Raw genomic sequence first — 15,502 nt, 5'->3', positions numbered from 1 at the left:
CCACACTGGACACTACAGATTCAGGATTATATGGGAAGCTGTGGAAATACGTAGAAATCCTAACAATTTCAACAGGGACACTGGCTATCAATTAAGTAATACCTGGTTGCCAGCCATTAAGAATTTACGTAAGTAGTTCTCTTCCCTGTCCCTTCACTATTGTTATTTCTTCTCGGCGTTTTCCAAATTCGTACGTTCCTAATCGCCAGATGTTTCATTCCAGGCTTGTGTCAATGTCATACACCTTTCAATGTCATATGTTACGTACACATGTTTTGTGAACCTCTTAGACTGATTCTGATGGTTCGGTAAGCTTCCGCTTCGAACGCTAGCGCTGTACCACGTCCGGGAAGCCATCTGGTGGCGAATGAACATACTATTTCCACTTCTATTATAACGTCTAAATTTAAAAAGTCATTGTTTAAGAAACCTTTCTCGTGGACAGTCAAGATTTTCTTCTGATGACGCAGAGCCCCGTTCTCTGTGAAACGTAAAGAATTTCACCTTATGTTCTTGACACGGCATAAGCCCAAAAGCCTATACAGTATCATGCCTATAAATACGGGCCATGAAAGCATCAATGGCAATTCTGCCAATGTTTGGAAAATTCTTTGGAACATTGGTTTGATAAAAAATAAAACCGACGAAAACAACAGACATGCCATTAGACGAATTGAATAAATATTTCTTTGCACAAAATTCACATACAGATGAACGAACTAAAAGGGAAACAATCAACAGACTACATGCGAAAAGAAAACACAATGGAGAATAATTTTATTTTTCACATGTAACTCTTAATGACGCCAGAGAAGCACTTCATGAAATAAAGTTAGCGGGTACTGGATGTAACGGAATAAATTAGACGTTAATTAAAAGACTCTCTGAAATTGTTCTGCCAACAATCACGCATTTAATAAATACCTCACTCATTACAGGAATCTTTCCCAGTATATGGAAAAGTGCCATAATACGACCGATAAGAAAAATCGATAATCCAACAAAACCCAAAGACTTTCGACCAGTTTGCATACTTCCTTGTCTTAGTAAAATATTAGGAAAGGTCGTTCACAACCAGATAACAAATTACCTTAATAAACATAACTTATTGCAAGAGACTATCCTCATTTTTTTCCTCTTGATAGTCTATTAAAAGGAGAATAATAAAACTTAGATTTCCACCTATTCAATACCGAAACAGCAAATACAAAATTAGGATCTCATCCTTATTTTATTGCTTGATTGTTAAAACATAGGACATGTTTCATTCATTTTCTGAACATCTTCCGCCATAAATATTTTTACAAGGTTAATAGGTAACATTGTTCCAGAACATACATGTATGGTTTGCCGTTAACAAACTTATCAATAAACAACTTTAAGAAACCCTATTAAATATAAATCATTTATATATTATGTCGTGTAATTAAGAATGATATCAACAATTTGTTGAATTTGAAATTAAAACTTATTCTAATACTCAAAATACAATGCCTATTAGTTGGTTTCTGTACAACTACATTTACAATCTATTGAACTGCTGAATGTTTTAAAATTTTAGTTGTTTGAACATAAAAACATTTTGTTAAAATCTGACGTAAACTTTTTCACGTGTTATACCATATAGAAATGAAATCTTAATACACTCTCAAAACAGCTGAGTTTAGGCATAAATATTCTGTTCATTCACAAAGCATCTAAACTGGTGCTCCATATTGATTATAGGTTATGAATATTGTAACACTTTAAGTATTTAACTTCAGAAATTGTTGAATTCACAATTTTCCTGTAGTCGTAACCAGCGTATGTCAATCTTATGAACTTAAGCAGAGTCTCAGCTGAGAGCACTTACGTAAATGTAGACAGGAGTAGAAGGGATATGTCAACAGGCTTACTTACATAGCTTGGAAGAAATCACTACTCATCTACCACCAAAGCTTGAGTGTCCCCATCTGACTTAGACCCAGCACTATCACAGCACTACTAAAAGTTCCAAATGACATTCAAGTAAAAATGGACAACAGACAAATGACTCTCCTTGTACTTTTAGACCTAAGTAAAGCATTTGACTGTGTGGACAGGAAAATATTATTAGCTAAGCTACAAGCACAAACATTTTCTTCAAGCGCACTGACATGGCTGCACTCTTATTTAATTGGGCGGCAGCAGTGCTTGTCAGCAGGTACGAAAGTATCACACTGGCAACAAACTGAAGTTGACGTAGTTCAGGGCAGTGTTCTAGCACCACTACTATTTTCACTGTACATAAATGACCTACCAGGACCTATAAAAACTTGTAAATATCATTTCTTCGTAGATGACATTCAACTATATATGTATACAAACCCAAGAGACATCCAGCTAGACATTAACAAACTAAACGATGACCTGGAAAATATAAAATATTGGACTAAAATTAACTATCTTAAAGTCAATCCATTAAAATTGCAAGCAATCAGAATAGGATCCATAAATAATCATACCAAACTGAAAAATGTTAAAATTCCTTCAATCCTATTCCATGCAACACCAATACAAATAAACGAAACTGTAAAGAATCTTGGCCTCATTTTTGATAACTACTTAAACTGGACAGTGCACACGACGAAAATTTGCCGAGTATTCTTTTCTTTGCACTCCCTTAAAAGTTTACAGGATCTCCTTCCACTAAATACGAGAAAGTTACTTGTTCAAAGCTTAATTCTGCCATCTTCGATTATGGCGACGTAATACACAACAACCTAAACACGACACTTAACGCTAAACTTCAGCGGGTTTATGATACATGCGTCTGTTTTGTATTAAATATCCCCAGGTATTGTCATACAGTATATCCCCCTGTCTTGAACAGCTGTTGTGGTTATATTTGGCAGAGAGAAGATACCTTCACTCTGCTGCGCTTGTCCACAACGTCCTCCGTACAGACGCACCAAGTTATCTAGTGAACGGATCTTAAATACTTGTCATCCCCAAACGGTATACCTACATGGTCGGAAATCTCTTCCCTGCTGAGCTTCGCAATTTACCGCACGACAGGTTACGGCAACTCATTCATACCTGCAACCATACAATCCTGAAATTCCCTTCCGGCTGTAATGAGAGATATACATATTAGAAATCTACTTAGAAAGAAATTTAATAAATGGTACATAGACTTAAGAATTTATTATTTAATGTTTTTTTAATAGTAACTCTCAGAATTTTACCTTTTGTTTATAACTGTTATTTAAGTTTAATTTCATAATTAATTATATGTAATTAGGAATCTTAAGACTCTGTAGTTTGTACAATGTAGCATATATAATATGGTTTGCATAACAGCAGGCTTCATAGCTTGACTCACGCCATATAAAATAAATAAATAAATAAATAAATAAATAAATAAATAAATAAATAAATAAATAAATAGTGTCATGAGTCCTTTAATAATGTTTAAGAAAGTGAAAACAGAATGTCAGTATCTTATACGTATGTGGTTAAATTTGAGGTGGACGTTCTCATTGACCCTCTGTGCAATATTTGTTGATGTTTTGACAAAATCAGTATGGTTTTTTTAAAGTTACACACCATTTTAGTACAAATCACCTATTTTCATCAAGATAGGTTATAACCATATGCCATTGTCATAAATGTAATGAAGTCGTGGACATAATTCTCACTTCTCAGATGTGTTATCTGGTACACATTTGGAATGGTACGAATGCTTCCCGGTGATCTATTTGTTCCAATTGTTTGGATCTTTGTGTAGTGAAAAATTAATTTCTACATCAGTGAATGTGAAGTTGTGTTTTTTAAAGATCTAGATTTTGCTAAAGGTGGAACAGTATTATATTTTATTGTACTGACTGTTCCCCATATCTGTGGAAAATATCCTGCATAAATTTGGCAATCATTAAATTTTTTTTTTTCAAGCATTATTCTCATTTACTCTTTGTATTGTAAACCCATACGTAGGGACTGGAAAATTTAGCATTTCTGATAACTGCAAAATATTTCTATGGGTTAAAAATAAGTTTTTTATAGTTGTAAAGGTGTGGTGAAGCACTGTGTTACGAAACTTTAAAAGGCTAGGAAAACAACAGATAGGGAATCTGCCACCTGGGCGACTGCCCTAAATGCAGATCAGTAGTGATTGATTTGGTTTTGATTGATTGATTGATTGATTGATTGATTGATTGATTGATTGATTGATTGATTGAAAATGCCACGTAATGTGAATTTCTACTCAAAATGCAAATTTAGCAAATTCATGTGGTTTTATATCTAATTCATTATAAATGCACTATTTTAGTTGCATAAACCATGCTTTTCCTCCATTTCTCTTTTCATACGATTCTTCTTTATCGGTTATCACTGAAAAACGAGATCACCAAGGCACGAGATGTGTATTTTCTTTTCCCTTCGTTCCTGTTTGAACTTCATTTTGCACAAGGCAAAGAGAATAAATCTGCAATAATCATTGAGGTTATTGGGTACACATCTATAAATGCCCATGTGAGAGCTTGGCAGTATCCAAATGAAGGATTAGGATGCACAGATTCATTGACTGTTTTGCTAATTTTGTAATTGTAGATTTTGTGGGCAAAGGACAACAGTGCAAAACTTCTTACAATGCTTTTATTTGAACAGTTTATTTTCTTGTAGATTTGAGCAGTATTGTGTTGTGTCTTTAAATCATTAATTTTTAATTTTTTGAATAAAAGGAAAAAGAAAAGAATGCTACATGTGCTGGTTATGATTCTTTAAAATGAACACTCATTTTCAGAAAATAGATGCTAATTTTGATGAAAATAGATGCTAATATATCTGATCCCTACTCATATGGCTCCATGCCTGAGTGGTCAGTGTCTTGCCCTTCAGGCCTCGGGGCCCCATCGTAATTTTCCGGCTTGATCGTTGGATTCAAAACGTAAATGGTTAATTCCCTTGACTTGTGGACTGGGTTTTTGTGCTGTAATCGACATTTTTGCAACAAGTCCTTCATTGAATGGTACTGAGTGTTTTGAAGAGAAACCACACCCAAAAAGAATAGCACCGTATACACATGCATGATAACCTTTTGGTATCATCTCTGGCTTCTCACTAAGGCACAGTGGGCCAGAGTGCAATTATTCTAGCAGGACAGAGTTATTTAGCTTAGGATACAGTTTGAATAGGTACTATAATGATTTAATATTGTATGGAGTGATTAAATAAGGCAAGTTAACATAAAAGTCACACACAAGAAGAGAAATAAAGCAACAAATTCCCCTGAGCACAGTGGTCAGCCATCACAAATGTTACATTTTAGAAGCAACCGAACCTACCTATTTGGAACTGTGGTAGACATCTGTTACATTAGTCATTTGTAGGAAGATCATCTTCCTCATCACTGTCATCATCATCATCATCATCATCATCATCATCATCATCATCATCTTCATCACCACTGTCATGACATTCATCATCACTGTGCATGTCACCTTCATGCTCAGGTCTATCGTTCTTTCGGCAAACAACAGACGTCCAGTGGTAATGATCTCTTCTTGTTGCTGCTTGATAGTGCAGTTAGCTGTGAAATTATGTGGTCAGAACTTACTAGTAAGAGATTTAAAACATCCTGTATAGTAGAACTTTGCAAGGACTTTCTCGCAAGGCTCTAACATTTACCTTCATAAGTGCTTATTTCTCGCTTCTACGTCTTCTTGTTATAGCATTACAGTCGGCAAAATAGTAGTCTGTATTACTTTTGCACCATGAATTAGAATTTTGTGGACAGAAGGAGCCATGTAAAACCGTGACTACATATCTAAATATAATTTTGCGGTTTCTAGAGCATACTTGTTGAAAGCTTGTACATTTACTTCATAGCCACATGATCTGGTCCATAATATTGTGAAAGATATTTGATAATTTCTTCACTGATACCTGTAATTTCAGCCTGTAACGCATAGTTCTCAAAAGAAAAAGGTGAGCTGTGCTTCCGCTGTTTGGAGTGCTACCACCTCCTGCTCTTGGTTCATGTTATCAGTCCCATTTTGGATCAAAATCTCTGAATTATGCATGTTTTCTCTCCAATCATTGCTTTTTCTTAATTTTTTCTTTCTTGCCACTTTCAAATATCACTCCTGTATATAATGTAAAATGCACTCAAACAGTTGGATCCAGGCATGCAAAGGAGGAAGTCCAAAAGAATAATTCATAGTGCCAGTGCTACTGCAGTCCACTACATTTATAGCATTTATTGTTTTTGGAGTACTGCCACATATGTTGCAAACCTGCGAAGAAGCAGCTGCCAAAGTATTACATATTTTGCCATCTAACTTGGTCATTTTTAAATTATGATCTATTAAATTATCTAACCTCCTCCATTAAGTTCCATTAAGTTCGAAGAGTTTTCTAGGCCTTCCAACTCTGAAGATGGATGGAACTGAACAATTCACTTGAAGATTAGTTAGTGCATCTTTAAACACTTCTTCATTAATACACTGACTGACAGAGCAAATGCAACACCAAGAAGGAGTGGTCAGAACTTTATGCCAATTGCAGGGTAGACTGACGTCACTGAGGTATGCTCATGATGTGAAATGCGCCGCTGTGCTGCGCACGTAGCGAACGATAAATGGGACACGGCGTTGGCGAATGGCCCACTTCGTACCGTGATTTCTCAGCCGACAGTCATTGTAGAACGTGTTGTCGTGTGCCACAGGACACGTGTATAGCTAAGAATGCCAGGCCGCCGTCAACGGAGGCATTTCCAGCAGACAGACGACTTTACGAGGGGTATGGTGATCGGGCTGAGAAGGGCAGGTTGGTCGCTTCGTCAAATCGCAGCCGATACCCATAGGGATGTGTCCACGGTGCAGCGCCTGTGGCGAAGATGGTTGGCGCAGGGACATGTGGCACGTGCGAGGGGTCCAGGCGCAGCCCGAGTGACGTCAGCACGCGAGGATCGGCGCATCCGCCGCCAAGCGGTGGCAGCCCCGCACGCCACGTCAACCGCCATTCTTCAGCATGTGCAAGACACCCTGGCTGTTCCAATATCGACCAGAACAATTTCCCGTCGATTGGTTGAAGGAGGCCTGCACTCCCGGCGTCCGCTCCGCTCAGAAGACTACCATTGACTCCACAGCATAGACGTGCACGCCTGGCACGGTGCCGGGCTAGAGCGACTTGGATGAGGGAATGGCGGAACGTCGTGTTCTCCGATGAGTCACGCTTCTGTTCTGTCAGTGATAGTCACCGCAGATGAGTGTGGCGTCGGCGTGGAGAAAGGTCAAATCCGGCAGTAACTGTGGAGCGCCCTACCGCTAGACAACGCGGCATCATGGTTTGGGGCGCTATTGCGTATGATTCCACGTCACCTCTAGTGCGTATTCAAGCCACGTTAAATGCCCACCGCTACGTGCAGCATGTGCTGCGGCCGGTGGCACTCCCGTACCTTCAGGGGCTGCCCAATGCTCTGTTTCAACTGGATAATGCCTGCCCACACACTGCTCGCATCTCCCAACAGGCTCTACGAGGTGTACAGATGCTTCCGTGGCCAGCGTACTCTCCGGATCTCTCACCAATCGAACACGTGTGGGATCTCATTGGACGCCGTTTGCAAACTCTGCCCCAGCCTCGTACGGACGACCAACTGTGGCAAATGGTTGACAGAGGATGGAGAACCATCCCTCAGGACACCATCCGCACTCTTATTGACTCTGTACCTCGACGTGTTTCTGCGTGCATCGCCGCTCGCGGTGGTCCTACATCCTACTGAGTCGATGCCGTGCGCATTGTGTAACCTGCATATCGGTTTGAAATAAACATCAATTATTCTTCCGTGCCGACTCTGTTTTTTCCCCAACTTTCATCCCTTTCGAACCACTCCTCCTTGGTGTTGCATTTGCTCTGTCAGTCAGTTTATGTAAACCCTTTCCTACCCAATAGGATTTTTTCTTAAAAAGCTGTCTTTCATCCTATAACTTTGTTTCCATTACTCTTCAAATTTGTATTTGAAAACACTCGCTGTCAATTTAAGATACTGTAAAATATCTTAAAAGCAGTCCTGAATGCTCATCTTTGATAATACATAATCCACTACAGTAATATACCAGTGTAAGAAAATTTTGGGAACCTCAGAATTTAATTTGTTATAGTGAAATTTTGTTATACTGAAATAAGTCAATTAAGAACTTGCCCCTTGCTAAACCTGTTGAAGAATCTACATTATTTCAACATGAATTTACACATAAAAGAACGTAATACTGTATTTATTAAATGAGAGAAAATTAGGATACATATATACATACACGAAGAAATGATATAACGTACAGGTACTTGCAGGAAGTTTCCAGCATCTGAAATTTTACCCTGCACCGGTACATTATTCATTCGACTTTTTTGAAAAAGTCTGTGATATTCTTCTGAACACTCGCAGACACAAACAAATATTCAAGGCAGTCAGCAACCACCGCACTTGAATTTAACACATATTCTGGCACATCACTTCATGGTAGATGAAAATCCTGAAGACTACATGCCATGTTTGTTGCCTGCACAAGAGTCAAACTCTGTTGAACACTTTGAGGCAAATCTTCCTCTTCCTCCTCATCATCACACGAATTCCTATCACTTATAATATCTATTGTTTTAGAAATCGGTATGTTGGAATACATGTCTTGTATGTTACTTTGTGTTACTTTCCTCTACCTCAAACTCCTTGGTTCTGATGCAAAATTCAATTATATTGTTGAGTACTGCTGTCAAAGTAAACTTAAAATGTTCCTTTAAAAAAATGGTGTAAACTATGCCATCATATAGTTTGGACTATTTCTTAAATGTACTATTGAACTTACGGATGTGTTTATTTTATGAATAGTGTAGGTTTAGTATTCTTTTATGACATTTAATATATAACTTACAGTAAAACCTCATTAAGAAGTTTCTACAGGGGACAACAAAAAGGACGTGTTAAGCAAGAAAACGTACTACTGAATATACGAATAAAAACTACCCAACAGGGCTGTGTATGAACACTAAATACGACCTTTACCAACATGAGGGCATTTTACGTCATGTATCTGCGGGTACAGTGTAAACTATATCTACCATATCTAAAGGTGAGAGGAAAGTATTATTAAAAGGTGTGAAAAACACAAGAGAACAAATATGAAAACCTTTTCTGCTGGGGCTCATGAAATAACAAGTGCACTGAAGGTTGTGAAAAACACCAAACACCAAATATGAAAACCTGTGCATGGGGGCCAATAAAAATATCAAAGTATTATTGCAGATCACACTCTTTCAAAAACTAACGTTAGTAGAAGCCTTTTATTTTGGAGCAGGGGGTTACTAAACATTATTCCTTGGTCACACTCTTTGACAATGAATTTGAGGTTATACTTGACCATGTGCGATTGGCAAAAATGACTGGCTGCCATTTTGAATTAAACAAAACTTCGACCAACCTACAGTAAGTGATCGAGTCGAAACTCAAAGGTGAGAGTTCTACATTTGCAACCTCTGCGTGCTTCAGGATGCGGACACCGAGCCCACTTTCTGACAGTTTCAAAGAAAACTGCTTTCGCTTCTTTTGATCAATATTGGCAAAAGAGCTAACTGCTACCGGTACATTAATACACACGTTGCTTTGCAAACGGAGAAAATTGGCTTTAATTTGCGTTTATGTATAAAAAATTAATCCTACATAATAACGTTCAGTACTGGTACATCAAAACTGAATACGATAATCTTCACGTGCTGTTGGGTAGGCAACCTGCTCGTCAGAATTGTAATGTGTTTGCTTACCTTCCCCTGATTTGTAATTGGGTAGTTTCACCTGTGTGTTGTATAGTGTGTGCCGCCTGGTATTAGCTGAATAGAGATATGTTGTGCGAAATACACAGGGATTTAAAAAAAGGGATGAATTTCAATTATAATGTGAAGGAAAAAGATGTTAAATATAAGCAAAAAGGCTACATTTTAATTTGTTATACTGAAAGTTCAAAATTTGTTACAGTGAAATATTTTAACGCACTTTAAATAGGGAAAAGGAAAGTGGCCTAAAAATAATTTCGCTGTTCTGAAAATTTCGTTAAACTGGTGTTCGTTATAATGGCATTTTACTGTAGTTCGTTTCCAATTGTTTCTGTCCCACAAGGCTTGACACAGCTCCCGGTGTGTTATTACGGGTCACAGTGAAGTGCATGCCACTGCAAATAGAGTTACTTTTCTAAGGAGAGTGCAAGAAAATTCATGTACTGAGACATTAGCCTGAATATTCATTTGTATATTATGGTACCAAAATGCAGGCAGGAATGTTCGGATACATTTTTATAACTGTGTAAATGTTGTCGAGTTAGAATTTCATACACTGTTCACATTACATGTTATAAGTCTTTGATTGGATAGTGGTGAAAATAGTTATGTCTCAATTATATTAATATGAAGTTGCATACTTGTAGCTTTCTTTGCCGTACTTCAGATATTCACTATCATCCACTGACACTACATTAGGAACCAGCAAGGTTCACTGCTAAAACACAACTAGTAGTAAGCCAGACAGCCTCTTCCAAAGAGGGGTGATAAAGAGTATTATTTTTAGCCATATTTGTTTATATGTCATCACCAGAGTTGAAATTCATTATCCCTGGTTATTTGCCTTCAGTTTGGGAAGGAAGAAATGGAGGCAAGAAAATGTTGTATTTTGTAATTTTGTCCTGCTACATTACATTTCTGGCCCCCTGTGCAAGGTGGCCACAGTCTGAATCTTAACCAGTGCATGAATTATTTTTTATATGAATGATCACATCCTTTTAGTTCATTTTTCATTTAGATCCAGAGGTCACGTGACTATGATGGATATATTGACAGTCACATAAAACTATAAGCTTGTTTGCTCTTATAAACTTGTTTGCTCTTATAAAGCACCTTGAGATAGAAATTTCATTCTGACCCACTATATGTGATATCCTATATAAGTACAGTCATTCCCACAAGACAAGATATGGTCTGTAAGACATGTTGTAATTTTCCATCCACCTTGCTCTTGCATCCGGCCACAATTCTTGCATTTTATACACTCTGATGAAATTTGTGAAATGTAACTCCTATCTTGTACAGTATAGGCAATCTTGGTAGAGGATGGTTGCCCAATTGTGCTTCCTCTTAACTCAATCATCACCACCACTATCATTATTGTTCTGCTGTGGACACTTGAAACTTCAAAATTCGTAGTCTCTAAATGGCACCATTTCAGGTCTGCAAGTTGGTAACTGAGTTGGCATCATCATCATCATCATCATCATCATCATCATCATCATCATCATCATCATCATCTGCCCTTGGCTTCAGTGTTATATAAATTAATTCATTATTTATTTATTTGTATCACTTGAGAGTTTTAATAAATTTATTCATAAATTAATTAGGGAAATGGAGAGGCGAGCTGCTGTGAGTTGTACTTATATCAGTGCCCGAATATTCTACAATGATGAAGTAGTGTGTGTATTGCATGCTAAACAACTGGAGCCTCAATTTGAAGTAGTGTGGGGTGAACTATTGACAGTTCACGTATATGAATGGCCAAGGAGTTTGAAGGTGGAGATATATGAAAGAGGTCGATTTTTTGGAAATAATAAAGTGGCTGAGCTATTCATCCCTATTCCCAGCAGGTGAGTTGTGCTTTCATGTATGTAGATTTTGTTTTATCTAAGAAGGGGGAAGTTATCAACTGGCAATAAGTTGTACATGTATCTGTTCTTTCATTGCTATGCACTGTGTTTCATCATTTTGTATACAGCAGTCAACTTTTACCTAGACTTATTCTGGTTAGACTTTTGAAACAATCCGGAATTATGTAATTTTAAAAAAAGCTTTAGGAGATTGATTGATTGATTGATTGATTCATTCATTCATTCATTCATTCATTCATTCATTCATTCATTCATTGATTCGTTCATTTTAGAGCTCCATCTATAGGTTGCTATTCACAAAGTGGGCTTTGACTTCGGGCAACCACCAAACAAATGATCATCTAAACTTAAAATAACCGAACGATTTGGCTGTACGGTTACGGTCGTATAGCTGTGAGCTTGCATTCGAGATATTGTGGGTTTGAACGCCACTGTTAGCAGCCCTGAACACGATTTTTCATGGTTTCTCATTTTCAAACCAGGCAAATGCTGGTGGCTGTACCTTGATTAAGGCCACAGCTGCCTTCTTGTGCCTTGCCTTTTCTTATCCTATCATTACTGTAAGACCTATCCGTGTCAGCGCAACGTGAAGCAAATTATTAGGAAGAAACAAAAACTTAAAATAAGAAATTGACACTTTCATTCTGATGTATCAGTAATAAAACTATAGTAACACAATTTTTTATATGTTCACTACATTAAGTTTATATACAAGAAATGGTTTCAAGAATTCACTACCTTCATGATACTCGAAACAGTTGCATTATTTACACTGAACATCTGTAGATAGAAGATTACATACCATATTTACTCATGTATATCTTGCCATAATGTACCATATTTTATCGCATAATTAACGTCTCTGCATAACCTATGCACCCCATTTTTTGGGGGTTCAAAATGGTGAAAATGAAATGTTGCGTATTTGACTCACCCACTTTCTCGATGATTCATTGCACAATTCCATATGTGTTTTGAAATAAATGTATCAGGTAGCAGTCTTTCTATTTCAAAACCTGGCATTCGAAACACTGAACAACTTCATGTTATCACCCGTTAGGAAGTACCCCTGTAAAATGGACTACTTTCGTTTACTGAGCAAATCAGCGCATATCTGTCTGGGGACGGTCTATTCCAGTCTGGTACAAACATATTTTATCGGTGTTTGGGTACATGCGTGTTTTGTGATCTAAAATTGTCTTGGCCACTCCAGACGTTTTATCAGTAAGAATGTCTTACAAGATCCCTTTAATTCAATTCATACTTTGCTCAGTCAAATCATTAACATAAAAAATACGAAATATACAACAACAATATTAATAATAATACCGAGCTCGATAGCTGCAGTCGCTTCAGTGCGGCCGGTATCCAGTATTTGGATTTTTAAAATTTATTTCAATTTATTTATTGAAAAACACAAGGCAGTTACAATTTATTTTTCCATATAGTTTCCTGCTTTGGAAATGCATTTGTCCAAGCGTATGGGCAGCTTTTTGATGCCCTCGTCGTAAAGTATCGTATCCCCAAGCAGTTGCGCACGAAGTCTTCCACACTCTCGTCATTTTCAAATTGTTGCCCTCCTAGATCTTCTTTAAGCGGTCCAAACAAATGGAAATCACAAGGCGATAAGTCCGGGCTGTAAGGAGGATGATCAAGTGCAGTCCAGTGCATTTCTTGTAGCTTGGAGACAGTTGGAGCTGCAGTGTGGGGCTGCGCATTGTCGTGAAGGAGGATGACCTGTCGAATCGGTTGGTCTAGTCTTTTGCGGCGATATGCAACCCTCACTTTGTTCAACAGCTCGCAGTAGTAAGCAGCATTGATTGTGCATCGCTCATGAAGAAAATCAATCAGCAAAATGCCTCGCGGATTAAAAAAAAACACGGTTGCAAGAACCTTGCCAGCGAGTCTTGGCTTTCACTGGTGCTGCCTCCCCTTTCCTCTGCCACTCCTTCCTGGCTTGTTTGGATTCGAGAGTGTAGTGGTGGGCCCATGTTTCGTCACAGGTGACGATCTGACTCGAAAATGCATCACCTTCTTCCGCAAACCTTGCTGTAAGCCTCTGACAGACCTCCAGTCATCTCAACTTCAGATTTTCAGACAAAAGGTGAGAGACCCGTCTGGAACACACTTTACGGAACTGTAGGTCGCTTGTGATGATTGCTTGACAGCTCCATAACTGATTCCGACTTGTTCTGCAATTTCTGATACTCTCGCCTGTCGATCATCGTCAGTAATGTCTTTGACTGCACGAATGTTTTCGTCACTAATGCTGGTCCGAGGATGACGATCGTGTTGCTGATTTTCCACACGTTCTCGTCTTTCCTTGAACATTTTATGCCAGACAAACACATGCATCCTTGACAATGTTTGATCACTGAACTGTGCAGTCAATCTCTGGCAAATTTCCGCCGCTGTAACTCTATCACGAGCAAGAAATGTTATAATTACGCGTTGCGCAGTGTAGGGGTGCACAAGTTGCTCCGACATCGTGAGCATTACTGATGAAACAGTGGGAAATATCTAACAGCACACTCTCCCCACCCCTAACGGTGCTGCTTAAGCATGGCAGAAGCGCGGGGCCAGTCCTACCAACTGTTGATGTTCAGGAACAAAAAATCCTGTTTATATTTGATCAACCTTCGTAGTTCCATAAAAGGTGTTCACATAAACGAAAATGACATAACGGAAAATTAAAGCAAAACTAACCAACCCATTAAAAGCTCATTAGACAACCCCTAAGTAGTTTTCAAAAAACAATAAATTACGATATTAAGATAACTGTAATAATAATAACAATAAAAATTGTAGCTTAATTTGAATGAACTCAGACGACAAGTAATAAATTGCAACTCCACATATATAGGCCTAGCTAAGCTAAATTTCCACTCCAGGTTATAAAATTAAGAAAAAAAAACCAACATTACTCCAAGTACATTTTCCAAGAGTTGATGTAGGCGGAAATGACAACGGAAAATTACCCATGCATAGTTTACAAAAAAGGTTTAATTTAAGGATAACAACAACAACAACAACAATAAGTGGAGCGCTAAAAATAAAATACCTAAAAAGAAAATACAGCCTATTGACCCAGCCAGCGTGGGAGACGTGGCATGGCGGAGGGTCAACGGACTGACTAGTGAGCTGATTTGCACTAGTGACAGAGCTGCGGTTTTGCGATAACTCGCTTTCTATGCAAGAGTGGAGAAAAGAGAGGACATCATTAAGATAAGTTCCAAATTTGAATTTTTAAGGATTTAAAAAGAAATAAACATAAATGTTTATGCACTGTGTGATCAGAAGTATCCGGACACCCCCGAAAACATTCGTTCTTCATCTTAGGTGCATCATGCTGCCACCTACTGCCAGGTACTCCATATCAGCGACCTCAGTAGTCATTAGACATCATGAGAGAGCAGAATGGGGCGCTCCGCGGAACTCGCGGACTTCGAATGTGGTCAGGTGATTGGGTGTCACTTGTGTCAGAAGTCTGTATGCGAGATTTCCATACTCCTAAACATCCCTAGGATCACTGTTTCTGATGTAATAGTGAAGTGGAAACGTGAAGGGACACGTACAGCATGAAAGCGTTTGTTGACTGACAGAGACCGCCGATTGTTGAAGAGGGTCGTAAAGTGTAATAGGCAGGCATCTATCCAGACCATCACACAGGAATTCCAAACTGCATCAGAATCCACTCCATGTACTATGACAGTTCGGCTGGAGGTGAGAAGACTTCGATTCCATGGTCGAGTGGCTGCCCGTAAGCCACACATCACGCAGGTCAATGCCAAATGACGCCTCGCTTGGTGTAAGGACCGCAAACATTGTATGATTGAACAGTG

The 15,502-nt window shown here is 38.4% G+C and overlaps 1 protein-coding gene across 1 annotated transcript in view; it reads left to right on the top strand.

The window, feature by feature from the left end:
• The window catches only part of LOC136863731 (coiled-coil and C2 domain-containing protein 2A), a 569,644-nt gene that overhangs the window by 204,898 nt on the left and 349,244 nt on the right, over positions 1-15,502 (top strand). Inside the window, exon 13 of the mRNA XM_067140086.2 lies at positions 11,397-11,639. Coding sequence (XP_066996187.2) covers positions 11,397-11,639 — 243 coding nt within the window. The remainder of the gene's footprint in view (positions 1-11,396; positions 11,640-15,502) is intronic.

The sequence above is a fragment of the Anabrus simplex genome, chromosome 2, assembly GCF_040414725.1.
Source record: "Anabrus simplex isolate iqAnaSimp1 chromosome 2, ASM4041472v1, whole genome shotgun sequence".
In the NCBI taxonomy this organism is placed as follows: Eukaryota; Metazoa; Arthropoda; class Insecta; order Orthoptera; family Tettigoniidae; genus Anabrus; species Anabrus simplex.
The sequence above is the reverse complement of the archived record's forward strand: the minus strand, read 5'-3'. Positions and strand labels throughout refer to the sequence as shown.